General features: G+C 45.2%; 1 protein-coding gene across 5 annotated transcripts; it reads left to right on the top strand.

Moving 5' to 3' along the window:
• The first annotated feature begins 5,885 nt into the window (after positions 1–5,885).
• On the top strand, positions 5,886–25,860 carry PHF1 (PHD finger protein 1). 5 transcript variants are annotated; one of them, XM_069985452.1, is made up of 15 exons: positions 5,886–6,089; positions 17,310–17,499; positions 18,539–18,633; positions 18,728–18,823; positions 18,904–19,004; positions 19,086–19,234; positions 19,401–19,496; positions 21,207–21,275; positions 21,906–22,029; positions 22,465–22,532; positions 22,615–22,755; positions 23,398–23,512; positions 23,591–23,688; positions 23,853–23,886; positions 25,212–25,860. In XM_069985452.1, the coding sequence occupies exons 2-15, from the start codon at positions 17,327–17,329 to the stop codon at positions 25,422–25,424; spliced, it is 1,572 nt and encodes a 523-aa protein (XP_069841553.1). In that variant the 5' UTR covers positions 5,886–6,089; positions 17,310–17,326; the 3' UTR covers positions 25,425–25,860. The 5 variants fall into 5 exon arrangements, with proteins under 5 accessions (XP_069841553.1, XP_069841551.1, XP_069841552.1 ...); XM_069985450.1 differs by having other exon boundaries at positions 5,887–6,089; positions 17,310–17,500; positions 18,549–18,633; positions 23,853–23,930; positions 25,193–25,860; XM_069985451.1 differs by having other exon boundaries at positions 5,887–6,089; positions 17,310–17,500; positions 18,552–18,633; positions 23,853–23,930; positions 25,193–25,860.
• The last annotated feature ends 492 nt before the right edge of the window (positions 25,861–26,352 follow it).

Consider the following 26,352-nt stretch of genomic DNA (forward strand, 5'->3'; position numbering starts at 1 on the left):
AAAAAACACAGGACATACTGGGCTGTTTTTCAGAACGGCAAGCACTTAAATGAACTGAGGCAGCAGCTGGTTCGCGCGAATGCCACATCAGGGTCTGAAGAAGCACGCGTGCGCTCAAACCAGCTGTTACCTCGGTTCATCTAAGTGCTTGGTGTTCTGAAAAACAGCTCAGTATGTCCTGTGTTTTTTATTGAGTACCGAAATAAAGAAGATCACAACTAAGGGTTAGTGCCCTTTCCTACTTCTTCAACTTTTTAAATGTTTATTGATACACTTTTTTTTTCTCAGGAAAGTGAGCACCAACCAGTGATCATATATATATATATATATATATGCACCCAGACTCGCCGCAATAATAACCCCCACTTTGTTACGCCTCCTCGAGATTTCCACAGTCTTGTCTGTAAATACGAGTAATCATTTTAAGCCATTCCACTTATTTAACTTTCACCTCTCAACCCCCCTTTTTTTTTTTTGGCTGATCAAATACAGATTAGAGCTATGTTCATACAATGTATGAGACCGGCCGTTCCGTGACCCGGCCGGTCTCGTTCATACAATGTATGAGACCGGCCGTTCCGTGACCCGGCCGGTCTCTGAAAAGATCATCCAAGCCGGTACTGCAGTACCAGCCGGGTGATCTTTTCGGCTGCCCGCTCCATAGTGTGAACTGACATGGATTTTTACGGCCGCTATTCAATTAATAGCAGCCGCATCAAACTGACATGTCAGTTGTTTGCGGTGCCGCAAGAGATCCCGTCCGGAGCGTATACTATGTGTATATGCTTCGTCTGGGATCCCATAGAAAGAAAGGTAACTTATATTTTCGTAATAATCACGGCCGTTGTACAAAATATACGTTACGTACGAAAATATACGTTGTGTGAACATAGCCTAAGGCTATGTTCCCACTTAGTAAGACATCGATCATTCCGTGACCCGGCCAGATGATCTTTACTGCAGCTGAATTAGGATGCGATTCGGTGTAGGTACAAATTGTTTGTTCATAATTACAATTGTTCGTATACTAAAGTATGATCGTAATTGCTATTGGTAGATTGCGTTTGGTGTAAACGAAAAATCGATTTGTCTAATAACACAAACCTTATTCCCAATACTGACAGGCGCAATGAACAAGATTACCAGCAGTAATATGATTTCCAGCCACTAGGTGGCGACATACGATCTTCTACATGTGACTCACAGCTTACACAGATGTTGTGGCAGAATCCAATCACATCTACAGGATCTCATGCAGATTTGATGTCACAGATTTTATTCTGCAGATATCAATATAACTGAATGATGGAACACGGCATAAAGCCTGCAGCACCAAGCCTGCTGCAGATCCTGTGCATGTGAATGGACCCCTAGGTTTTTTCCCCCTGTAATGAGAACTACCGTATTTCCCTGAAAATAAGACATTCTCCTAAAATAAGACACCCCAGATAGCCTACTAACTAGCTTAAGGCATCCCAAAAAATAAGGCACCCCCTGAAAGTAAGGCACCTGCCAAAAGTAAGACCGCTAACCATCGACCAGATCCAGCCCTCCTCAATTCACCTAATCCCCTCATGGACCTTGACAGCCGGCATCACAGGCACACTGGTCCATGGCCCCCATGTCCATCTGCACGTCCTGACGTCCCACTCTCCTGCACTTCTACAGAACGTTGGTGAGTATGCAAGGGGGAGGCGGGGGGGAGAGAGCTGAAGGGAGAGAGTTAATGGCAAGGCCGGGGGGAGACAGGAACTGTCCAGAGCAGGAGAGGTTTTCTATGGGGATTCATAGAAAACCGAGACAGAGTTCCTGTCTCGGCCAGAGATGTCAGCAGAGAGCACTGTGTCAGACTGACAATAAAACATTTCCTGCAGGACATACAGCAGCTGATCAGAAAGTTATATAGATTTGTAATTTACTTCTATTGAAAAATTACAAATCTATATAACTTTCTGATACCAGTTGATTTGAAAGAAAAAGATTTTCGCTGGACAACCCCTTCAAAGCCATATTACATGGCCTGATGTTCTGGGGGAAGCGAGCGTCGACCTGACAGGTCTCGGTTTGCTGCACTGTGCTACTACATGCACAAACAACGATCGGGGAGCAGCAAAGGGGCTATGATCCTATCTGACAGATTTTGAAAGCCAAAGCCAGGAATGGAATGAAAACAGGATAGATCCCAGTCTTTCCTTTATGACCTTATCCCTGTTTATAGTCCATTCCTGGCTTTGGCTTCAAAGATCAGATAAATCTATCTGTGTAAAATCTATCTGTGTAAACTGCCAGAGCAGTCTGTAATCGGTCAAGTAAGGCCGATAATCGTTCAGTGTAATAGAGTTCACACTGCATTATTGCATCTGTTTCACTGTATGAGTTCAGTCCGTTTAATTATAACATAAATTATAAACATAAATAAAGAAAAGCGCGGTCAGCCACTTCGTTTTTGCTGTCTGTTTATTGGATCCGTTTTGTGTACACTACAGTTAAAAAAAAACAAAAAAAACAAACTGATCTGTTTCGATTCATTTAAAAAAAAAATAATGTAAGTCAATTGAAAACGGATCCTTGCGGCTGGCATATGACTGCATCCTTATGTACCATCTGTTTTTTTTCTTCCAGAAAAAGGATACATTTAATAGACAGCAAAAACTCAGTGTGAACCTAGCCATAGCGAACCTTCCAAGAATCAGATCTACTGCTCTACCATATTCATGCAAATATCTGCTGGGATCCAATTTGTGCAGGTGCGGGGAGTCGGATTATGTGATAAAGTTGAAACTTGCCGCAACATGTGTTACCTAAATGTGACTTTTTTTTATCTCTGGATACAAGAATAAAGACTGGTATTTTGGGAAAACCTGCGCTGTGACATTGGATTGTACAGATAGCCATGCGATGTTTTGGGTAATCGTTGGTGGTCCCATAGGGTCCTTGACCTCTAGTACATTCTACCAGGAGCACTCAGGACTGGAGATGAGCGAGCCTTGAGCCCCGGGATCCCTCCCCTCACTGCTGAAGCCCAGCAATGTGTACAGAGTTGGCATCTATATGCAGACATAGAGCTGTTAGGGCCCTATACAAGAAACGATAATCTATAATCGCTCTGTCTAACGGTGCGTTTACACTGAACAATTATCGTTCTAATTTTTGCTATAGCAATCGCATTTGAGCGATAATTGGCTCGTTTAAACGATGACGTGATGAGCGAAAAATCGTTCATTTTGATCTTTCAACATGTTCTCTAATCATGGTTGGTCGTTCGCAAAAATTTCGCAGATTGTTTCGTGTAAACAGTCTTTCAAAGATTCACCCTATGTGTGAGATGGGCTAAAGCGATCTTAAAAATGATCGCAATAACGATTTTTCTAACGATTTATTCGTCTAAACGCTGATCGGTATATAAAAACCAAATCGTTGCTTCAAAAACGTTAAACGATCGATTGGGCAAATTTTCGCTTCGTGTAAACGGACCATGATAAAGACAACGATCAGCCGAAGAAACAATCATCAGCTGATCATTGACTTAAAATCATTGGCCTGCCGACGGCCGAAGAATGTGTGAAAGTAAAATAATAAACTTTATACTTACCTGTCCACGCTTCCCGGTGTCCTTTTGCTTCTCCTCACCCACCGCAGCCGTCACTGCCATGTCTGAAGCTTTCTTTGCAGTCTCGTCAGTGATTGGTTGACCGGCCTGTCACTTCAGAGATGGCTTCACAATGCAGGGAGTATGAAGAGGTAAAGTATATAATTTATTTTTTAGTATATACAGCAAGGGCTACGCGATCACCGAGCTGTCTAATAAGCTCAGTAAGTAAGGCCGATCTAGCAGATAACTCACTTACATTAAATGTCAGGCCGTGGAATATGGCCCTAAGGGTACTATTACACCAAGCAATTTTCCGACGACTAACGATAAACGATCTTAAACGACCGCTAAAGCAAACGACCAGAAATCGTTCGCCCAAGTACACGAAACGATGATCGTTATTTATGATCGTTCTTGCGGTCGTTTAGTCGTCGATATTGCGTACGTTTCAGCTGTGAATTCTTATTCCACCGAACGATATGCGAACGATCAAACGATAAAAATAGGTCCGGATCCTATTAAACGATCAACGATTTCTTGTTGGTCGTTTAATCGTTGCTGCTATTACACGAAATGATTATCGTTCAAATCCGAACGATTTAACGATTTTTCGAACGATAATCGTTCCGTGTAATACCACCCTTAGTCTCAGCTTCTTCAGACCAGGAGACGCCCCGGGGGCATCTATCTCTTCTAAAGCTTATGTCTCAGCGCTGGACCAAATGATTGAAAAAAAGAGTGACATCTCCTGATTGAGGGTAAGAAGCCATATTGTACACTGCCTGTACTGTAGTCAGCCGAAAGCTGCTGACAGGTCTGATGTAAAAGCTCCCAATAATGGAACAATCCACGCGCCATAGAAAAACAGCATGGCACTTTTTATTATAATCGCTGATTTTTCAGCACGGTGTGGAATTTCCCATTTAAATCAATAGATATTTTTCTCCTATGCATCATTTTATAAAAAGGTGAATTCTAAAGTTTTTAAACTGTTAGTTATTTTTAAAATGCCAATTAATGCCTGCTAAAGGTCAATTTTATAATTTTGCCCCAAATGACCATAAAATAAAGGACACACAAATTAACTTAAAGGAGGAGTTCACGCACAAAAAAAATTCTTTCAAATAAATTAATGCGAGAAAGTGCCATAGATTTGTAATTCATTTCTGTTTAAAAAAAAAACAAAACAAAAAAAAACAAGCATCCCAGTACTTATCAGCTGCTGTATGTCCTGCAGGAAGTGGTGTATTCTTTCCAGTCTGGAGAGCAGGAGAGGTTTTCTATGGGGATTTGCTGCTGCTCTGGACAGTTCCTGACAAGGACAGAGATGGCAGCAGAGAGCACTGTGTCAGACTGGAAAGAATATACCACTTCCTGCAGGACATACAGCAGCTGATAAGTATGGAAGACTGGAGATTTTTCAATGGAAATATGATTGATTCTATTATTCTAGTAATTTTTTACCCCAAATTTTTTACAGTTTTATTGTCACTTTTAATATTTCTACCTTTTGTAATTTAGGACGTAGAAATTAGGGCCAGTTCACACGGAGTACAACTGGCGGAATCCCAGTGTCATATTGGCAGTCTATGGGAGGCTCGCGCGCCTCCTCTCTCCATGCCTCTACGCTCAGAACAATTGACATGTCCATTCATCCATGTGGAGAGAGGAGGCGCGCCAGCCATCCTATAGACTGACACGGAGGCTGGCGGAGACTTTTACTCCGTGTGAACTGGACCTAACCTTACAGCTGCTGAAATAATGACTAATTTTTTTAGCATTTTACAGTCACATTTCTTATATCAGGAATTTTATTACCCAAAATTGATTATATATAAAGGATAACAATGGAAAAAAAAGCATTTTCAACTGCAAATATGTAAAAAAAAAGGTCAATTCTGTGTCAGAACATGGCCACAACTAGACCTGCTATAGTACCACATCTATTCCCTCACAGACCCCAATTCACACTAATTAATCATCCTTCCCTGAAGAAATTTATTAGAATAATTCCACACAGTCATGTGATTGGCTGTTGGTTTTCCCGCCTAGATTCCTCATAGTAATCAGCCTATCAACTACCACAGAATCAGTTTGATCCCCTCACACTAATTGGCTCCCATGTACCTCAGGGTTTTCCCGCTTTCTAATGCCGCTCTCTGATTGGCTGCAGCCGAACGTGACTGACGTCCACCAAGCCCCGCCCATTTCTAGGGAAAAAAATTGCTGCAAAAGAGATCTGCCTATTCTTTTATCGAACGGTTCCGATTGGCTGGCTCCGGGGGTGGGTGTGGTGACGTCGCCGGGGTCGTTGCCTGGCTCCTCCTGCCTTTAGGCTGCTGCGTCACTCGGGCCGAGGTGCGGCCCGAGGATAAGAAGGAGGAGGACGCGCTCCTGCCCGGACCCCCCCGGGAGAGGCGGGGGAGGAAGACACCGAGCCACTGTGAAGGGAAGAAGAAGAGGAGGAGCCGGGGGAGGAATCTGAGGGGACCCCGGGGTGAGGGGAGCACCGTGTGAGAGGAATAGCAGAGGCCAATTATCAGGACAGGGGGGCGGGAGCACGAGAGGCCGGGGGAGAGAGAGAGAAGAAAAAATAATCCCCGTTAGACGGAGCCTGGGCTGGGGATGCGGCCATGGTGTCCGCTCCTGACTGGATTCCGGCCGGGCGGGAAGGGGTTAAGCGGGGACGCCGAGCAGACTCGTGTGGGGACACTGACAGGACAGCGCGCACTTTTCTAACAGGACGTTATGCAAATGTATGCAAATCAGCAGGCGTATGCAAATGAGCCGGCTGCAGGTGATGGAGGGGGCTGTGGGGATCACTGAGGTGTCATGGAGCTGCATTGTGGGAGGAGGATGATGTGTAGGGTGGGGGAGAGACCCCTCACAGAGGTCACGGCCTCCGTCTAGACCCAGGGGAGCCATCATGGATCCCTAGTAAATTATTTTACCCTTTCAGCCGTCAGTGTGATCACGTGATGCTTTTTTTTTTTTTTTTTGCCGCCGTACGGAGAAGTTTTGAGGTTTTTAGGACTCGTTCTCGCCACACTGACCCCAAATGACCGATACAGATCCTTCGTCAGGATTGATGGGTTTCCATCCAGGCAACAGATATCGTGAGTTTTTCTTTTAGCATTCAAAGTATCAGAGACTGGAATCAGCTGACCGCCTCAGGTTCCGCTTCGGGGGGATCAGGTGATTTAGCTGCGGCCGCTATGGAGAAAATGTAGTGTTAGATGGCGGTAAAGCTAAGATGATCGATTCGAAAATAATCTGAATGCTACAGAATTTAGCCGGCAAATGGACGCCATTTATAGTGACCAGAAGAAGAATAAGGGAACCTAACACCACACAGGTTAGGGGTATGTTGTCTTATTAAAGGGGTTGTCTAGAGTCCTAGGCCTATCTTATGGAGGATTTGACTAAATCAGATCCCAGACTTTAGGTTATCTTTATATGGGAGCCATTCAGATTAAAGGTCAGATGTATAATGTATGGGCGGCTCGAGTTCTCCGGAAGGAGGGGCCGTATGTGTTTTCATGGGTATCCCATTGGTGGAGCCCTGATAATTTGACGTGAACAGGGTCATGAGAAACATAGGTAATATAGTGAAACAGTGCCCTGTCCTCCCGCTGGATATGACCTATCCATTGTTTAGTAGGGGAGAACATAACCTTCTACACAAGGTTACGAGTGACCTATGTCCCCAATAAGGGTTCATGCCGTCTAGGTGGAAGAGGATCCCAATACGTGTCCTTTGGGCAAGGGATCTTTTAAGGAGGACCTGAAGACTAGTGTTGACCGTAGTAAGGTAGAAGTTGGTAGATTGGCCATTTGTGACTGGCATGGGCAATGGACGTATCAGTCGAAAGGTTTGAAACTCTGTGCCTGCCATGTCAATCCACAATATCCAAAGACCGAAATGGACAAAGTTTTTAAAGCCGGCTACTAACAAAAACCTACAAAGTGAGTGTGCGACGGGGCAGGGTAAATAAGGGGCCTATTATACAAAGCACCGATAAACGATGGCTTTTGCAAATGATTTTGAAATCGTCCACTATGGTACATGGAACAATAGTCGTGAGTTATAGAGTTCGTATACTGCTGATTGTAGTGAACGGAACGAACCATGCGTATATACACCAAAAGATTTGGGAAGGTTTTTATGGTCAACTGAAAAAATGCGATCGACCACATATGAACGAAGAAATTAATTTTTCGACTTTTTCCAGCTCGACTTCGAAAGATACATTTTTTTTCCCGCACAGTAATCTTTTTGTGTAGTAAGGCCCTAAGGGATACAGGGGGACCGGCACAATTATCACTTAATAGCACTGAACACTTATGATGATATCAGGGATTTAGCATTTTCCATAAACTCCCATGGGGCATGACCACTACTATAACCTTGGGGGGTTGTACTTGACAACTAAAATTTAGTTTACACCTATGTAGAAGGGACATAGAGAAGCTGGTGGGAACAGAGCTAGTCCTGAAGAAGCGTGGCCTCTGCTCTTCCTCTTTTTGCTGTGTCACTGTTTTGTACTGTGTGCTTCTCCATCCTATGATCATTGTGTCGTCTGTTTGACATTTTTACATAAAGCTTTTTCATATCCGACTTGACCTGGTTAAATATTAAAGGTGCAATCCTTGCGATGTCATCCATTGATCCCACTGTCCTGTATAGGGCATGTGCGGACATGGATGTTGGTGGACGTGTACCCATCGTGGCACGTCAATGTGAATAAACGCTTGTGATGTGTTGTGTGCGTTTCTCTCTTGACGGTTGCACCTTTAATAGCGGACATTGTGTATGTGACGATCCCACGGTACGCGGCCGGAGACACATCCATCACCGCATGCGGCTCCACACTCTGCACATATCCTCCGGACGTCATTGTGCTGCATTCATCTTAAGACTTAATGAATTGTCACTAATGTCGTGTAATTCGTCAAGTGATCTCATTTACTGCTCAGAAAGAGATTGTCTGGAGATCAGGAAAGGAAATGCTCAGAGATAGAGGAGACTCCAGACATGTATTCCACAACTTTCTGCTATTCTTTGTGTTACTTTATCTCACAGGTATTGTAAGTGAATGGAACAGGCTGAAAACTTAAGGCCCTATTACACCAAAAGATGTCTCACAGATTATTTTACAGATTTTTTGCAGCCAAAGCCAGGAATGGATTTGAAAAAAAGGGAGAAATCTCAGTCTTCTCTTTATGACCTGTTCTCTGTTTATAGTCCGTTCCTGGGCTTGGCTGGAAAAATCTCTCATATAATCTGTCAGACATCTTTTGGTGTAAAAGGGCCCTTATTCTGAGATGTTTAAAGTGTACCTGTCGCCAATATTTTTTTAAGGAAATCATCAGGGGTTGATGGCAAGCAGATTTTGCTATATACTCTGTCTTTATTTTGTTTAAGCTTCCTATGTTGTAGGGTACTATTACACGGAACGATAATCGGCCCTATCCGGCCTATTATCGTTCCGTGTGATAAACACAACGATCAGCCGATGATCGTTGTCATCGGCTGCTCGCTGATATAGGTTCTGACCTATAATTGTTGTCCACCGACCGCGCACCGCTACGTGTAATACCGATGCCCGGCTGACGATTTGCAAAAGAAATACATTCCCGGGTCCAGGGCTCCTCCTGCGCCTCTTCTTCCCGGGTCCGGCACACTGCAGCTCCAGAGCGGACTGTCTTAGCTGACAGGCCACTCAGCCAATCACAGGCCGGGAGCCCCGCTAAGGCTGCTCTGGAGCTGCTGCGTGCGGGACCCGGGGAGAAGAGGAGCAGGAGGAGCCCTGGACCCGGTAGAGGTCATGTATACCAGTTTAGCAAGGACATGGGTAACGATGTCCATGCAGCCTTTTACTCCTTTACTGTTATTATCGGGCCCCCATCAGCCCGTGTAAAAGTACCCTAAGTCAACATTATACATATTGCAGAACTGGTATCTTTTACCTGTTCAAAAAATAGACCTGACACAGGAAGTCCCCGTCCTTTGTGCACTCAAGCAGGAAAAGACGCCTGCCCATCATGCAGGTTGTATATAATCTGAGGGCAATTAATGGTGTGTTTACACAGACAGATTTCTCTGACAGATCTTTGAAGCCAAAACCAGGAACAGACTATAAACAGTGATCAGGTCATAAAGGAAAGACTGGGATCTATCCTCTTTTAAGTCCATTCCTGGCTTTGGCTTCCAAAATCTGTCAGATAAATCTTTCTGTGTAAACGCACCATAACGTAGGCTAATTATATTATTAACTTTTGTTAATTATATTATCAGGCATGCATGCTTACCAAGAGACAATATAATGTCACTGTGTGGTTACAGAGGTTTTGGTGCTGTGTGACAGGAGAGCTGACCATACAGTGCAAGCCCCCCCAGGATTCTCTGCTGCCCCCCCCCCCCCCCGGCTGTATCTCCTGATCGCTGTGGTTCTCAGCAGTGACAACCGCTGTGACCAGTGACTTATTTTTCATGACAGGTCCTCTTTACTTGTCACCCAGATGGTGGTATAAGGCAGGATCATGTGGTTTCCTGCAACAAATCCCCAGGGAAATCTGCAACACATCACATGATTCTAGCTGGCAACGCTTCACTAAGGAAAGGATTAGGAAGGTGAATGTAGTCAGAATATAATTAGAGATGAGGGAACTTACAGTATGTTTGGGTTTGCACAAACCTGATCGCTCGGCATTTAAGGCCTGCAGCCAGGAGAGGATGGATGTAGCCATAGGCTGCCAAGTGAATAGGTTTGCACAAACCTGAACTTACTGTAAGTTCACACATCTCTATTGCTGACCTATAAATCCACACTGCAGGGCGGCCATGTGGAAATGTTCTGCTGCGCATGGATGGGATCTGTTGCTGCCACTGAGTCCTGATGAAAGATCTGCAGCCCATCCTCCACATGTGAATTTTTTACACAAAGAAACTAATGTCTGTACCATTTATATGTGGAAGGTTCCGTATTTCTGATTGAGGTGAGGGGAACAGAAAATCATCAACAGATGGGTCAAACCCTGAGGCTGGGTTCACACTACGTATATTTCAGACAGTATTTGGTCCTCATGTCAGGTCCTCATAGCAACCAAAACCAGGAGCGGATTGAAAACACAGAAAGGATCTGTCCATACAATGTTGAAATTGAGTGGATGGCCGCCATATAACAGTAAATAACGGCCATTATTTCAATATAACAGCCGTTGTTTTAAAATAACAGCAAATATTTGCCATTAAATGGCGGCCATCCACTCAATTTCAACATTGTGTGAACAGAGACTTTCTGTGTTTTCAATCCGCTCCTGGTTTTGGTTACTATGAGGACCAAATACTGCCTGAAATATACGTAGTGTGAACATAGCCTAAGGGTGCGTTCACGTGTATAGGATCTGCAGCAGAATTGATGGTACAGTTTGGATTTGGCTTGAATCTGCAACTTTAAATCTGCGCCACCAAATCTGCTGCAGATCCTGTACATGTGAACGCACCCTTAGGGCCCTATTCCATGGGTCGAGCAGGGCCTGATCAACAATGTAAACGAGCGCCGATCTGCTAGATCGGCGCTTGTTTACTGGGCCTATTCCACGGCCTGATGATCGTTTATCGAGGGCTGCAGGGACATCGTTACCGATCTCCTTGCAGCATACATTACCTAGCAGGGCTTCTCCTCCGCTCTGTCTTTCTTCCCGGGTCCCGCGGCGGTCCCGGCCTGTGACTGGCTGAGCGGTCTGACAGCTCAGTCATGCCGCACCGAAGCTGATGCTGCGCCGCGGGACCCGGGAAGAAAGACTGAGCGGAGGAGAAGCCCTGCTAGGTAATGTATGCTGCTTCTCAAATCGTCGGTCGCCCGCCGCGCACCACTATTCCACGAAGCGATGCACGGTGGATGACCGATGATTTTAGGTTTTTTCCATTATTGCAGTGTGAATGCGTTCTTACCATTTTGCTTAGGTTTTGTGGTGCAGTTCTGAAACCAAAACTAGGTGTGAATAATATTACAAAGTTACATAGTTATTAAAGGGGTTATCCAGCGCTACAAAAACATGGCCACTTTCCCCCTACTGTTGTCTCCAGATTGGGTGGGGTTTTGAAACTCCGTTCCATTGAAGTAAATGGAGCTTAATTGCAAACTGCACCTGAACTGGAGGCAACAGTAGGGGAAAAGTGGTCAGAGAGAAGGAATGTACACCTCTCTGGCGTACGCCTCCTCAGGCGTACCTTTCGTAAATGTCCCCCCTTGTCTGCACTGACCATATAATAATGATTATGCTTATTATTTTCAGAAGTCTTTTGCAAACAGCGGACGTTGCTTTTTAGTTGTTTGTACACAGTCTTACTTTTTCACCGTCCTTTCAACGTTTTTACTATTAAATTCAATGGACTTTTCAATTAAAGACACATCCAAGGGGCAGTCAGTCCGACTAAACTAGAATAATGTACCAGCAGCCGTCATTGCACTGACAGGCGGCGAAATGACGGTCGTCGTTTTTCTCTTTTCAGAAATGGAGAGGAAATGACGTGTGAACATAGCCCAGTTTGTCAATCAGAATAAATCCCTAGATCACAAGTAATCTAGTGTCCATAACCTGTAATATATTTATCCAGAAAAGCATCCAGGCCTCCCTTGAACTTAAAGGAGAAGTCCGGTGAAAATTTTTATTAAAGTATTGTATTGCCCCCAAAAGTTATACAACTCACCAATATACACTTATTACAGGAAATGCTTATAAAGGGCTTTTTTTCTGCACTTACTACTGCATCAAGGCTTCACTTCCTGGATAACATGGTGATGTCACTTCCTGGATAACATGGTGATGTCACGACCCGACTCCCAGAGCTGTGCGGGCTGTGGCTGCTGGAGAGGATGATGGCAGGGGGATGCTCAGTGTCCCTCCAGTGCCCTGTGTCCCTCAGTGTCCCCCTGCCATCATTCTCTCCAGCAGCCACAGCCCGCACAGCTCAGGGAGTCGTGACATCACCATATTATCCAAGAAGTGACATCACCATGTTATCCAGGAAGTGAAGCCTTGATGCAGTAGTAAGTGCAGGGAAAAAAGCACTTTATAAGCATTTCCCGTAATAAGTCTATATTGGGGATTTGTATAACTTTTGCAGGGCAATACAATACTTTAATAAAAAATTTTCACTGGACTTCTCCTTTAATGAATCGGCCATGACAACAGCTTTTACAGTAAAGAATCCCTGTCTGTGCTGGTGGTAAAACCTTTTTTTCCCTTTAGATTAATATTAATTAAATAATATAAGTAACAGAGGATGGATAAAAAAACTGTAGAAGCCGCCTCTGTTCTTTATAATATATAACTCCTCGAGATTTACTCCTGGTTATGGCCTCAGAGTACACCGCAGAGCTGTACAGTGTAAGAATCCATATTATGGCTGTGATTCCAGGCCTGACGGATTATCCGCGGTATATGTGGCTTTCTGTTTGGGTCATTAGACCAGCGGATGGGCAGTAATATAGAGGCAAAATCGTGTCCGTTATTATGCTTGTCCCAAGGTGTAGTCACCCGTACTGGAAGTGTGTTATATGGAAGAAAACAACAGATCATGATTTCTTGTCGTTCCTGTTGTGGCAGAAGGTCCGGTGTATCTCCAGGTTATGGTGTTCTGTCCGTTACCTGGCTCTACAATTGTGTAAACAGAACAGGGTTCCATCCACTGTGCAAACAGCTGAACCAAGTTCCAGAACGTTCGGTCTTTAGTAACATCTCTCCAGAAGGCAGTAATGCGTGTCTGCACTGTTTTTTTGATATGTTTATGTCTTTCCATGCAACAACAGGTGTATATATAGTACGTCCCTGTAATAAACAGTGACTGTGCAGGTGCACAGGAGTCCCCTTTCGGCATTGGTCAGGTCTAGGGATGGTCCGAACCTGCCGAGGTAAGGGTTCGTATGAACCCAAACGCTCGGCATCAGATTCCTGTTTGCCCGCTCCGTGCAGGGGGTGGATACAACGGGAGGACCACCTGGAAAACTGGGATACAGCCTATGGTTATGGCTGTATCCCAGTTTTCCAGGCGGTCCTCCCGCTGTATCCACCCCCTGCACGGAGCGAGCAGACAGCAGGAATCATTACCGAGGGTTCGGGTTCGCACGCAGGTTCGGACCATCCCTAGTCAGGTCTGAATAATCAGTTTTTGTGCTTTAAAAGTAGAATGGGAAAGGTGACACAAGGCTCAGTCACAGTAAGATATCATAGAAGACACCTGCAGCTATAGGGCCCTAGGAAAGAAAGAGCCCAGTGCAGCTTCATCTAGTCTTGGCTATTGGTTAGAGCGCAGCTCTGCAGGCAGGACCCCTTCACAGAAAGGTTAATAGATCATACAGGTATTATTTTATTTTATTTTTTTAAAGCTCCCTTCATTCCAGAGCGGTAGGGGTGACAAACAGAACATTACAAAATCACAAAATATTACATGAATAAGGCAGAGTGGCATATAGGGATAGAGGACCCTGCCCGCGAGGGCTTTCAATCTACAAGGTATGGGTACGGTGGATTATCGCACCATGTAATAGAGACAAAATTAGCTAATCATCGGATAGGGGACAAGTAAGAGATTACGGGGGTCTGACCTCCATACCCCGCCTATCTCGGTATCAGGCCCCCGGCTTCTTTGTAATGAATAGAGGTGCAGGTACAACAGGCTATTCATTCCTATGGAGCTGCCAGAAAAAGCCGAGTAAGCACTCCTCCGGCTTGGCTCTTTCTGGTGGCTCCGTAGGAATGAATGGCCTGTTGTACCCGCAACTTTATTCATAACAAAGAAGCCGGGGGCCTGATTCTGAGGTCAGACGATAGGGGACACGTTAATTTTCCCTGGACAGCCTCTTTAATGACAGATTTTAGTATTTTGCTAGTATTGTTCAAAAAACGGACCACGGCACCGGCTTCCCCGTGACGGCACCGTTTTATCCGTGGGTACATCCTGATGGTACATCCTCTTTAATATTCACACTACGGATGCCCCGGACGTATACAGTGCATAGGCATATATTACCAATAGCACACTAGATTACCCTATTAGAAATAAGGGTCTGTTCACACGCTGTATTTCTGGCTGGAATACATGTTTTTTGACTATTTCTATTGAACAGCCTGTGATTCCCATTCAGGAAATCTTCACAGCTGTAAAGTGCAAAGTCCTTTTTTTATTGCAATTTACAGTTGAAAAAAAGTTTTCCACACTTTGAACTGTTTTCTTCCCCCCAAAAAATTGCAATCTGCAAAAAATGTATTAAATGGTTGAAAAGGGATTTACATTTTTACCCGTTTTATGCATGTAAATGGAAGGATAGTTTTTTATGGGCTGAAAATATAGACTGTGGTTCATCCTCGTTGCACTGACCTCATGGAAGCTGAAGAGGGAGCAGAAGTTTCTTTGACATTTCATTTCTGTTACATGGCCCTAGGATGCAGAGATGGAGATGGAGCACATTTCCTTTCAGGAAAATTGTCTTAGGGTATGTTCACACTTACCGGATCCTTACTGGATCTGCAGCAGATTTCATTTAAATAACTGAACACAGCATCAAATCTGCTGCAGATCCTGCAGGTGTGAACGCACCCTTAAAGAGGTTAATCAGGGTAACGAAAAAAAAACAGCGCCACCCTGCCTTTTCAGGTTGTGCATGGTACAACAGGCGCTATTTCTCGTTTTTCTAAACTTGGACAACCCCTTTCAAATGCAGGCTTAGCGGTGATACTTTGTGGCATGATGGGAGTTCTAATGTTATTCCTATGAGAACAAAAAGTTGCCACCTAGTGACTGAAATAAAATAGCTGCCACAGACCCCTGTGATTACAATGACCGCCACACAATATTGTCCTGTAAATATGACGGCTATGAACCCCCACGTCAGCCAGTGCCCCTCTTGATGATGAAAGAGCCAGGAGCTATGGCTCTGTTAGCTTTGTGGTGCCCCTGACTCTGCTCCTGGCTGCAGCATGCCAGAATTATACCCACTTGTACAGGGGTGTGCCACCAGCAGTATGGACTGGCAGCTTACTGCACCGTGTGGATACACTCCTATAATAAGGGGCGCCACACTGCTGGATGCCATCAAGTCTTCATGCACACTTCCGTAGTCCTCGGTAGCTGCGGACCTGCAGGGCTAAAGATGTGCATCTGCAACGGTCTGCTTTTTCTTTATTCAGAATAATTGATTCGGGTTGCAATTACTGGCTTGGCCTTTTTTTCAGCGGCACGGATCCTGGCCTCAACGCAAATCTGTAACTACCAGGGTGTGTATGGGGCCATAAAATTGAACGGGTCCACATTCTGTCTGCATTTTGCAGGCCTGCTAGTCTGTCTGGATTATTTTGCTTTGCTCACCTTTTCCTCTACTGGAGCCCCTAAAACCCTGATAGTAGAAGATCAGCCGTAACTTACAACTTAGTAGTTTGGAGAGATCTGTCTGGTTATCAAGACAAAAAGTGGACGTGGTGAGAATGTCATGTGAGGCAAAGAGTGCAACCCCTTCCATAATAGACCTATAGGACCCCTTTAATAACGACCTCTAGGACTGGATCCAGCTCTTCCAGGCACCCGGAGCAGCATGGAGTTCAAAGGCAGCCAAGGAGAACACTTTACCAGTACTGTAACTTTGCTCATCCCTAGGCAGTATCATTACCAGGATGTCCTTTTCTCACATGTCAGTTTTTTTTATACCTTCTCCCATTCCTAAAATAGTTTATCTGACAATTCTGTTAATAGATAAATGGTTGTAAACTTAAAGGAGAAGTTCAGCAAAAATTTTTTATTAAAGCATTGTATTGCCCCCCAAAAGTTATACAAATCACCAATATACACTTATTAGGGGAAATGCTAATAAAGTGATTTTTTTTCTCTGCACTTACTACTGCATCAAGGCTTCACTTCCTGAATAACATGGTGATGTCACTTCCTGGATAACATGGTGATGTCACTTCCTGGATAACATGGTGATGTTACTTCCTGGATAACATGGTGATGTCACTTCCTGGATAACATGGTGATGTTACTTCCTGGATAACATGGTGATGTCACTTCCTGAATAACACGGTGATGTCACTTCCTGGATAACATGGTGATGTCACTTCCTGGATAACATGGTGATGTTACTTCCTGGATAACATGGTGATGTCACTTCCTGGATAACATGGTGATGTTACTTCCTGGATAACATGGTGATGTCACTTCCTGGATAACATGGTGATGGAACATACAGGGGGGCGTTCTGGGTGTACGCTATACAGGAGACGCAGATTTGCCCCCTGGCATACACCGTACACCTGCTGTATCCCCTGATTGGCCGGGGGGGGGGGGGGGTACGAAAACAAAGAGGGGAGGAGACGTGGCGCAGGGCCGGACAGCATACACCTCTTAGTACATTCAGCCAGGAAAAAGGGGGCAGGGCTTTATTTAAGACCATAAATGTCCTCCTTAGTGTCCGTGCAGATGTTACCCTGGTGAGATTTGAACCCAGAGCGCCAGGAGATCCTGCTAACCTGTGAGCCGCCCTCAGCCCTTCTCCTGAGATCTGCCTTCCTTGCCTGCTCTCCTCTTGTTCTGTATCCATAGCAGGCTGTCTGTTGTGGTTGAAGGTTACCGCCCGTGTTGTGTATACATGCTCACGACATGTTTCTCCATAACTCTCTGTCACAATCCTCATCCTTATTCATTTCTCTGTCCCTTCAGGTTCTTTTTAAAATGTGATGGAGGGGCGGGAGCCCTCGACCCGACCTAGCCGTACCACACCTGCCAGCCCGAGGGTGACCCCAGCTTTGGTGAAACGCCCGCGCTTCCAGACCCTGGCACGATTTTGGGAGGGTCAGGATGTTTTAGCCCGATGGACGGATGGACTCCTGTATCTAGGCATCATCAAAAAGGTGAATTTTAATTTTAACAAGGTATCGGACCCATTGCGGGCGGGGCTGACGTGTGATTGACAGCTGTACACACAGGTCCTTCGCTGCCCTGTGATTGTTTTCACATGTCACCATACACGATAATGCAGCGTATAATCCACAGCCTCACCCATCATTTTATAGACACGTATATTGTCTCCCTTGGATACCAGACGGAGCTTTTCCTTTACATCTACAGCCATCTCAGAGGAGGAGATTTATTGCTGCATTAACACGTATTGAATTGATGACATTCGGCCAAAACAGTATATCTGTGAGGCCGCGGGTCGCCGTTACTGACTCTTATGCTGCGTTTACAAGGAACGATAATTCGCCCGATCGTACGATTAACGATTTGAAGTAACAATTTTTTTTTTTTATAACGATCAGCGTTTAGACGGAACAATATATCGTACGGAAAATTCTTTTGCGATCGTTTTGCGATCGCTTAAGCCTATCTCGCACATAGGAAAAATCAGTGAACGACTGTTTACATGGAACGACCTGCGAATCATTTACGAATGACGATTTTAGAACATGTTGTAAGATCAAAATGAACGATTTCTCGCTTGATCGTTCGCTGCGTTTACACAAATTCGATCGTTATTGTGCAAATTCGCACGATAATCGTTCCGTGTAAACGCAGCATTAGGTGTCTAAATGTGAATGGGGCTTCACAGCTGCACTCCTAGTGCTGCTCTGCCGGATGATTAAACTCATTAGATTAACAATTTCGGTGGTTTTGCTTAACTGTCTAATGCAAGGGTGTCAGGCTCGCTGGTGCAAACTATAATACTCATTTGTAGTTTTGCAAAGGGAGGGCCGCGAGTTTGCCACCCTTCATCTTATGTATATGGTGACTTCCCATCTGTCCCCCACGTTGGGGAGAGAAGAATGATGTGTATATATATTTATATATATATATATATATATATATATATATATATATATATATGTTACAAGTATATGACTTGGATTGTCTTCCATGTACTTTATCTCGGCTCCCGTTCTCTTTTCTCTGGTTCACGAGCAGGTGGACAGCGCACAGGAGACGTGCTTAGTTCGCTTTGAAGACAATTCCCAGTTCTCGGTTCTCTGGAAGGACATCTTCCCTCGTGAGGATCTCATTCTTTTCCTTATGAATGATTTATGAATGAACACCACATCTTGCCCGGCAGCTGAACTTACCATGTTCTTCGTTTCCCTTAGCCGCCGTGCCCGGAAAGGAGCAGCTGTGCTGCGTGTGCAACTCACAAGCGTGCACCCCCGACAATAAGCTGGTGCATTGTGGGAAGTGTAAGCACGGTGAGTGAGGACAATGTGAACGCTGTATACATGACTTTGATGTTGTACGTGAGCTCTGCCCTCTTTCTCTCTTTTTCCAGCTTATCATCAGGAATGTCATGTGCCCAGCGTGCCATGCGATACAGATAGTGCAGGGAGTTCCTGGATGTGCAGACAATGCGTCTTTGCGGTGGCTACCAAGGTGAGTGCCGCCCTCGGTCGTCCTGCCATTTTCACTATGGATCCCCTCCCCTTCTAGCGTCTTTTTCTTTTATTTTGGCAGAGGGGTGGCGCGCTCAAGAAGGGCCCCTTTGCGCGCTCTATGCTGCAGATGAAGCTGTCTTTGCCCTATCAGCTAAAGTCTTTAGAGTGGGACCCACTGCACTTAACCAATAAGCAGCAATGTTACTGCTACTGCGGGGGGCCTGGAGAGTAAGTATGGCGTAAGTAAAAAATGATGGGGGGCGGTATCCAAAGGGATGGGGTGGGGTCAGCAGCTGGAGTGGGTGGGTCCAGCAGAGTAAGTATGACATGTGTACATAGGGCCGGGGGCATCGGAAGGGTATATCAATATATACACAGATCTCTGTCCCTGCAGATGGAACATGAAGATGCTTCAGTGCTGTCGCTGTCTCCAGTGGTTTCATGAAGCTTGTACACAGTGTCTGAGCAAACCTCTTTTATACGGAGACAGGTGAGTGTGAAGCCATCAAGTGTGATGGAAGCCAACCATTGCCTCTAGCAAAAGGTCCCCTTCATGTGTCCGTGTTAACAGGAACTATCAGCAGGTTCGACGAATCTAACCTGCTGATATGTCCCTATTGCACAGGAGACGCTGAGGAGGAAGGTATGTCTCTTACCTTCATACTCGGCACCGTTCCCGTGCAGTTAGTAGTTTGCTCCATGGTCCGGTGAGACGCATAGTACTGATCGCCCTGGATCCCCGCTATCAGGACGGGCAGGGCTTCTAACAGTTTCACCGGACCATGGAGCAAGCTACTAACTTGCATGGGAACGGTGGCGAGTATGATGGTAAGAGACATACCTTCCTCCTCTGCGTCTTCTGTGCAATATAGAGACATATAAGGCTGGGTTCACACCACGTTTTTGCAATCCGTTCAACGTATCCGTTTTTAATTGGTTACTTTTAACGAACCAAAAAACAGAGTCAACACTACTTTTGTGTCCGTTAGAAAAAAAAAACATCCGTTTTGATCCGTTTTTCTTTTACAATGGAAGTCAATGGAAAAACAGATCCAAATGGATGACACACAATTGCATCTGTTTTTTCCATAAAATTTATACGTTAAACGGATTGCAAAAAACGCCGTGTGAACCCAGCCTAAGGTTAGATTCATCTTTACGATCAGTGTTATGTCTTACATATTTTTACGATCAGGAGACCATCAGGCCCCCTTCACACGTCCGTGGCTGTTTTTACAGTCAGGAAACACTGATGAGCATTAGCTGGATGCAAAACGGCACAGTGAAAAAAAAAAGTCACCTGCTGCAGGGGTGTCCTCCTCCGCCTTCTTCCTCTGTGTTCTGGTGCGGCATGCAGTGTGACGTCACTCATGCACCGCAACGGTGGGGGGGAGGCAGTGGCCTCTTGTTGCTGGAGGAATGATGCGAGAGTGATTGACAGGCTCCAGTCAATGGCTCCTGGCCCGATCAGTTACAGCACCGCATTTAACTGTATGCGCTCCTAATAAGGAGTTATGAAGGGCCAGCGTCATCACCTGGCAGCACCCGGATGCCAGCTGGTGCTTATGCCATCTCAAAGCAGATCTGGGAATAGGCCATGTATGAAAAAGATATGAACCAATATGAAAGCAATGGTCTCCAGCCCTCCTAGCATGGAGGTTGTAGTGTTACAGAAGATTATGGAGACACAGGCCAGAGACTAAGGGCCCTATTCCACCGGACGATTATCGTTCAGATTATCGTTAAATCGTTCAAATCTCAACGATAATCGTTCGGTTGAAATGCATTTAACGATTAACGACCGAACGAGAAATCGTTGATCGGTTTATAAGACCTGGACCTATTTTTATCGTTGCTCGTTCGCAAAACGTTCGCATTGAATAAGACGTCATTCGGTCGCTTGCAGTAGATACGAACGCAATAACGAAGAAAAAACTATCGCAAATACGATCATAAGTAACGATTATCGTTCCATGGAAATGAGTGAAAGTTTTCAGGTCTTTGGCAATAGCGATCGTTTGAGATCGTTAATCGTTAATGATTATACGAACGATAATTGCCCGGTGGAATAGGGCCCTAAGTGTGAGCCAAGACCTTAAAACAGAAACCAGAATAAGGGGCGACTCAGGCAGACAGAGGTGTGATGTTGAGTTTAATGGGGTTTCACCGTATGAATATTCCTCTATTTTATTTTCTATAGGTTTTATGTTTTTGAGTGCTCGGTCTGTACAAGAGGTCCGGAAAACGCCTGGAGACTTCCTCTGGGATGGTGAGTGTTATGTTCCTTCATCCGTGGAACGTGGCAGTAATTTATCGTAAAAAAAAAGAAGGTTTATATCAGGGGTAGGGAACCTTCCGCCCACCAGCTGTTGCAAAACTACAATTCCTATCATGCCTGGACAGCCAAAGCCTTTGGCTTTGGCTGTCCAGGCATGATGGGAATTGTAGTTTTGCAACAGCTGGAGGGCCGAAGGTTCCCCATCCCTGGTTTATATAATGTTCCTCCCATCAACAGCTCAGGATGAAGCACACACGTCATAATCTCCTCCTGTGCTCACTGTCGCCCCCTGCTGCACATGTGAATGGAGATGCCAGGAGGAATGAGACTGACCATAGTTACTTACATACTTACCTGCATATATCACATCCAGTTGTCAGTGATATCTTATAGCTTATTCTACATTCACTAAGTATAACTGGGGTCCTGCACACCAGCCTGTACTGAAGTATTATTAGGTTAGGAGTCATTCTTTTGGACTTCAATCTGTTTTATCCACAGACTGATATGTTTTCCCGTTGTTTTTACTATTGTCCCTTTAAATACTCTTTTACCACTTCAGCCTAGAAATAATGGATGTATGGAGGTGTCGGAGTGTAATAGGACGTCTTGTCTCCGCAGGGTGGATGTGTCGCACCTCGTCCTCTATCACCTCAGTATTTGTTGTAAGAAGAAATATTTTGATTTTGAACGGGAAATCTTGTCTTTTGTCAATGAGAACTGGGAGAGTCTACTGCTGGGAGAGGTAAGTGATGGACTTAGGGCCCTATTAGGCCAATCATAAGATCAGGACTATATCTCCTTGTGTAATAAAAATGACGATTAGTCAAGGACCCGATCATCGACTGATCATTATATAGAATACTGAGCCATGTAAAACAGCCCTTACTTCTTTTCCAGATGGTTCTCCAACACTTCTCTGTATACAAGTGGCCATACACCTTCAATAACTGATGGCCGAACAATCGTTCAGCCATCAGTTATCCCACCTGTCCTTCCCATACACAGGATGGCATATGAGTAGGATACACCACCACTTTATAACCTTTCATAAGATTGGAGGGGGTCCCAGAGATCAGACCCTCTCACCATCATAAAGTGATGGAATATTCTAGAGATAAAAATACCCCAGCTATAATGGTACAATATATACCCGTACATAACCACGAGTGATCTTCAGCTTACAGATACCCCTCGGTCGGACAGGTACTCTCATCTGCTTCACGCCCTGACAGCTGAGAAAGACAGGTAGGCATCCCCTGTTTGGAGCCATTGCTGTAGATATCTTACTCTATACTTCTTGCCAATAACATGTCCTCCCTTCTCACAGGTTTATCTCTGGGAAGGAGATTAAGAAGAAGAAGTGTCTATTTGGACTCCAGAGCCGCGTCCCCCCTCCCGCCCCACAGACGACGGTGACTGAGCTGAGGCTACAGGAGACAGACGTGAGAGGCTCCACTCCTTGTGTAAGGTGAGGGACCCCGACCTGCCGGCTGATCTGGTACTCCATGCAATGCTCACATTAAAGGGGGTTTTTCAGGACTTTTAGATTGATGGCCTGTCCTTAGGATAGGCCATCAGTTTCTGATTGGTGGGGGTCCGACACCTGGAACCCTGACAATCGGCTGTTAGCTGCATACTCTGTGAAAAGAGACAGAAACAAACTCTGTGCATTATGTAATGGCCATACTGGGTTATGTAGTTCAGCTCCCACTGGGTGGGGGTGCCACCCTTGGATCCCCCATCTATCATCTGTTTGTCAGAGCCATACTAAGTAAGAAGGGACAAAACCAGACACCTCCATATGTAATGTAGTGGTTGTGCCTGGTTACTAGAGGTCAGCTTCCATTGAAGAGAATAGAAGCTTAGCTGTAGTAGTCCAGCACGGCCACCACAAAGTGTACAGAGCCCTCTCTCCCCCCTTCTTACTGTATATGTGGGCACCATGGCTCTGTCAGACCCCCACCCATCAGATATTAATAGCTTGTCCTGGGGAGAGGCCGTCAATCAAAAAGTCCCAGAAAATCCCTTTAAACATCACTTTGTATATATCATGTTGCATTCCGTGTCTCCCTTCACCTCCGCAGCGAGCGGATATAAAGATCTCTTGCAGTTCCCTTTTAGGGAGGATGGGGGTCCTGAGAAGCCCCCCACACAAAACAAAGACACCAAGTGTACAGAAACGGACACGGAAGGAGAAGCAGAAGCTGCAGAGAGCTCTTACACAGGTGATTTAGAGGGGTGTAAGGTGCTGGCCGGGTGATAGATGTGCTCTAAGACTCACAGCTCATCTCTTATCCTCCCAGGATGTGGTACAAAATCCATTTAGTTGCAACCAGGAGTACCTGGGATACCGCAGTAGCGCCTACAACTTCCGGCGCACTGGAGCGCGCTGCCTACAGAGGTAAGTGATGCCCCTGAATAGATAGCATTAACCCTGTGTGGACTGTGCCCACCTCTGTAACCAGATTCAGCAGCCAGTATGTCAGCTTTCCATTTGGGATAGGGTTAGTGATTGAGGGAAACATACTACTAACCATATATCCATTCATAATCTTCTCCTTCCAGCCCTCCGATTAGGATGTTCGCCTCCTACCACCCATCAGCAAACACTTCTGGGACTGTGGCCGCTTCTCTCCAGTCCAGGTACGTATGGTCACTATCCCGCTGCAGGCGGGACTTGTACAATTTCACTACTATTACAGATACAGGACCGGTCCTCCCCCCAGACGGATGTGTATCAGGGGAATTATGGGAAGTCTTTATGTACAATCCCTATATGTTTTTACTTTTTTGTGTTTTGGGGCACTTTCAATTTTCAAGTATTTTTACACATCCACAAAAAAAGTGTAAAACAAGTACACAACACTATTTTATGAGGTTGAAAGGTGTTTTTTTGCTGCTGCTGCTGTTTTTAAAGTTGTGCATTCTGACATCTCTACACAGGTGTAAAGGGTAAATTTTGCGTTTTTCATATCTTATTTCATATCATACGTCATGGTGTTTGTTCAAGTAAAAAGTGGCACCGTTGGCCCCGCCCCCTTGACGCCCATTTCGGCCAGCCTGTTCAAATAGTCGGCGAGGAGGCGGGGCCAACTGTGCCGTTGTGGGCGGGGCTAAGTGGCGCTAATGCCACGAGGCCACGCCCACTTAATACAATCTGCAGTTGATAAAAGATGACTTTTTACTTGAACAAACACCATGACGTATGATATGAAATAAGGTATGAAAGCCTCTAAATTTACCCCTTACACCTGTGTAGAGATGTCAGAATGCACAAAAGGCGGTGACAGTGTCACTTTAAAGAGACTCTGTCAGTAGGTTTATTGTGTCGTATCGCAGAGTAGCATGAACTAGTGACAGAGAAGCTGAACAGAATGATGTATCACTTACATTGTTCTGTGTAGCTGTTTCAGAGATCTCCTCCTGAATAACATGGACAATAAGTAGTCCTCCCCATTATGTGCATGAGCTCAATAGTCCTCAATATTCATGAGAAGCAAGAAACTCCACCCACCAGCTGCTGATTGGCAGTTATCTATCCATGCTGTGTATAGGCAGTAAACTGCCACTCAGCAGCTGGAGGGCGGGGGGAGGGGTGTGGCAAGAATCCTATTCTCCTGCATATTAGGAGAACGGCTGAACAGAATGATGTAAGTAATACACCGATCGCTTTAACATTTCTGTCACTAGTTTATGCTGCCTCTTTTAAGGCGGAATAAACCCAGCGACACATTCCCTTTAGGCCAAAATTAAAAGTGAGTTGTAAAACAACAGAAACTATAAAAGAAAGGATAATAAATCTGCCTCCTACTCAATACACTTCCCGCTTCCCTTTCAGTAACATAACATACAGTCAGTGCAATGCTTATTTCCCACGTGACAGTCCTCTTCTCTTTCTATTACAGTGAGGTGTCTTCTGCAGTCTCAGAAGTGTCTCCTCTTCCTCCTGAGGTGGTGGAGCCATCAGCCCCAGCTCCAGACCCTTCCCCTGCTCCCGCATCTCCATCCTCCTCCTCCTCAGATAACTGTGAGTGGTCGGGGTCACCAGAGGAGGGCACCAGGGTGCTCGCTCGGAGAGTCACCCCAGAGGGATCCATTGAGTATTTGGTGGAAAGGGAAGAAGGTGGGATCTTCTGATGGCCGGCTGTGATGGAAATCCGCACACGGATCACGCGCTCTACTCTACCATGTGCTACCTGCGAAGATCCCATGATCTTGGCTTCTTGTACATACGGTTCTCTAAGGCTAATCCTGAACTCTCTGTACACGCGTGTACATAGCGCTGCTTGTGATTCTCGTCCTGTCACGTGTTTATACAGTGTCAGCTCACGGAGGCTGCATCACATTACACATGGACAGATCGATGACATGAAGGAAATCTGAGCTTTATTTTTTATTTGTATTTCTTAATTTACGATGTGGGATTGCAGGTCCGATGTTCTGTCAGTTCTAGGCTCCGGTTTACGATGGTGTCTGTTTGTTGAATAATTGCACAGGTTCTTGTCTATTAGAATCTTCATGAAAAAAAAAAACACATCCATGTCTGTCCAGGATTATTAAAAAAGTGACACAAGTTCTCCGGCTCTGCTTTAATAGATCGCGGGATACACGGCTCAGGCGTCTGGCCACATTGGGTCAAAATGATTCAGATTTTCTTTAGAATTGTAAATTTTATATGAGAGGCTAAAATAAGGTCCCAGGACGGGTAACAAGGACGTGTAGCGGAGACTGGGGAGCAACCCATGAGGTCAGAGGTCGGCATGGCGCACGTCAATAGTCTTTCCTATACAATGGCAGTCTGGCTATCAAGAGTAGTAGTTTGTCCTAGTGGTGAAAGAGTTGTACCCTGGGCAGTTCACACAACCTGACCCTCCTCCTTGTGTCTATATTTAGCACTACTGATCTGCTTATGGCCTAAGGCCAAGGCATGAAAACCAGCCAGCACCCAATTACCCAATAGCATTGCAGGAGTTGTTGGGGATAGATTGGGGACTGAAAGTGACTGGGGACTGGAAGCAGCCTCAAGATGGCACAGCATGTAGGTGGTTAAAGGGGTTATCCAGCG

The sequence above is a fragment of the Dendropsophus ebraccatus genome, chromosome 10 (assembly GCF_027789765.1).
Source record: "Dendropsophus ebraccatus isolate aDenEbr1 chromosome 10, aDenEbr1.pat, whole genome shotgun sequence".
Lineage (NCBI taxonomy): Eukaryota > Metazoa > Chordata > Amphibia > Anura > Hylidae > Dendropsophus > Dendropsophus ebraccatus.

Coding starts and splice junctions, on each gene's coding strand:
- PHF1 (XM_069985448.1), top strand. CDS start 17,327: ATGGAGGGGCGGGAGCCCTCGACCCGACCTAGCCGTACCACACCTGCC. Junction 19,497..21,206: donor CCTCTTTTATACGGAGACAG/GTGAGTGTGAAG, acceptor TATTTTCTATAG/GTTTTATGTTTTTGAGTGCT. Junction 23,689..23,852: donor GGAGCGCGCTGCCTACAGAG/GTAAGTGATGCC, acceptor TTCTCCTTCCAG/CCCTCCGATTAGGATGTTCG.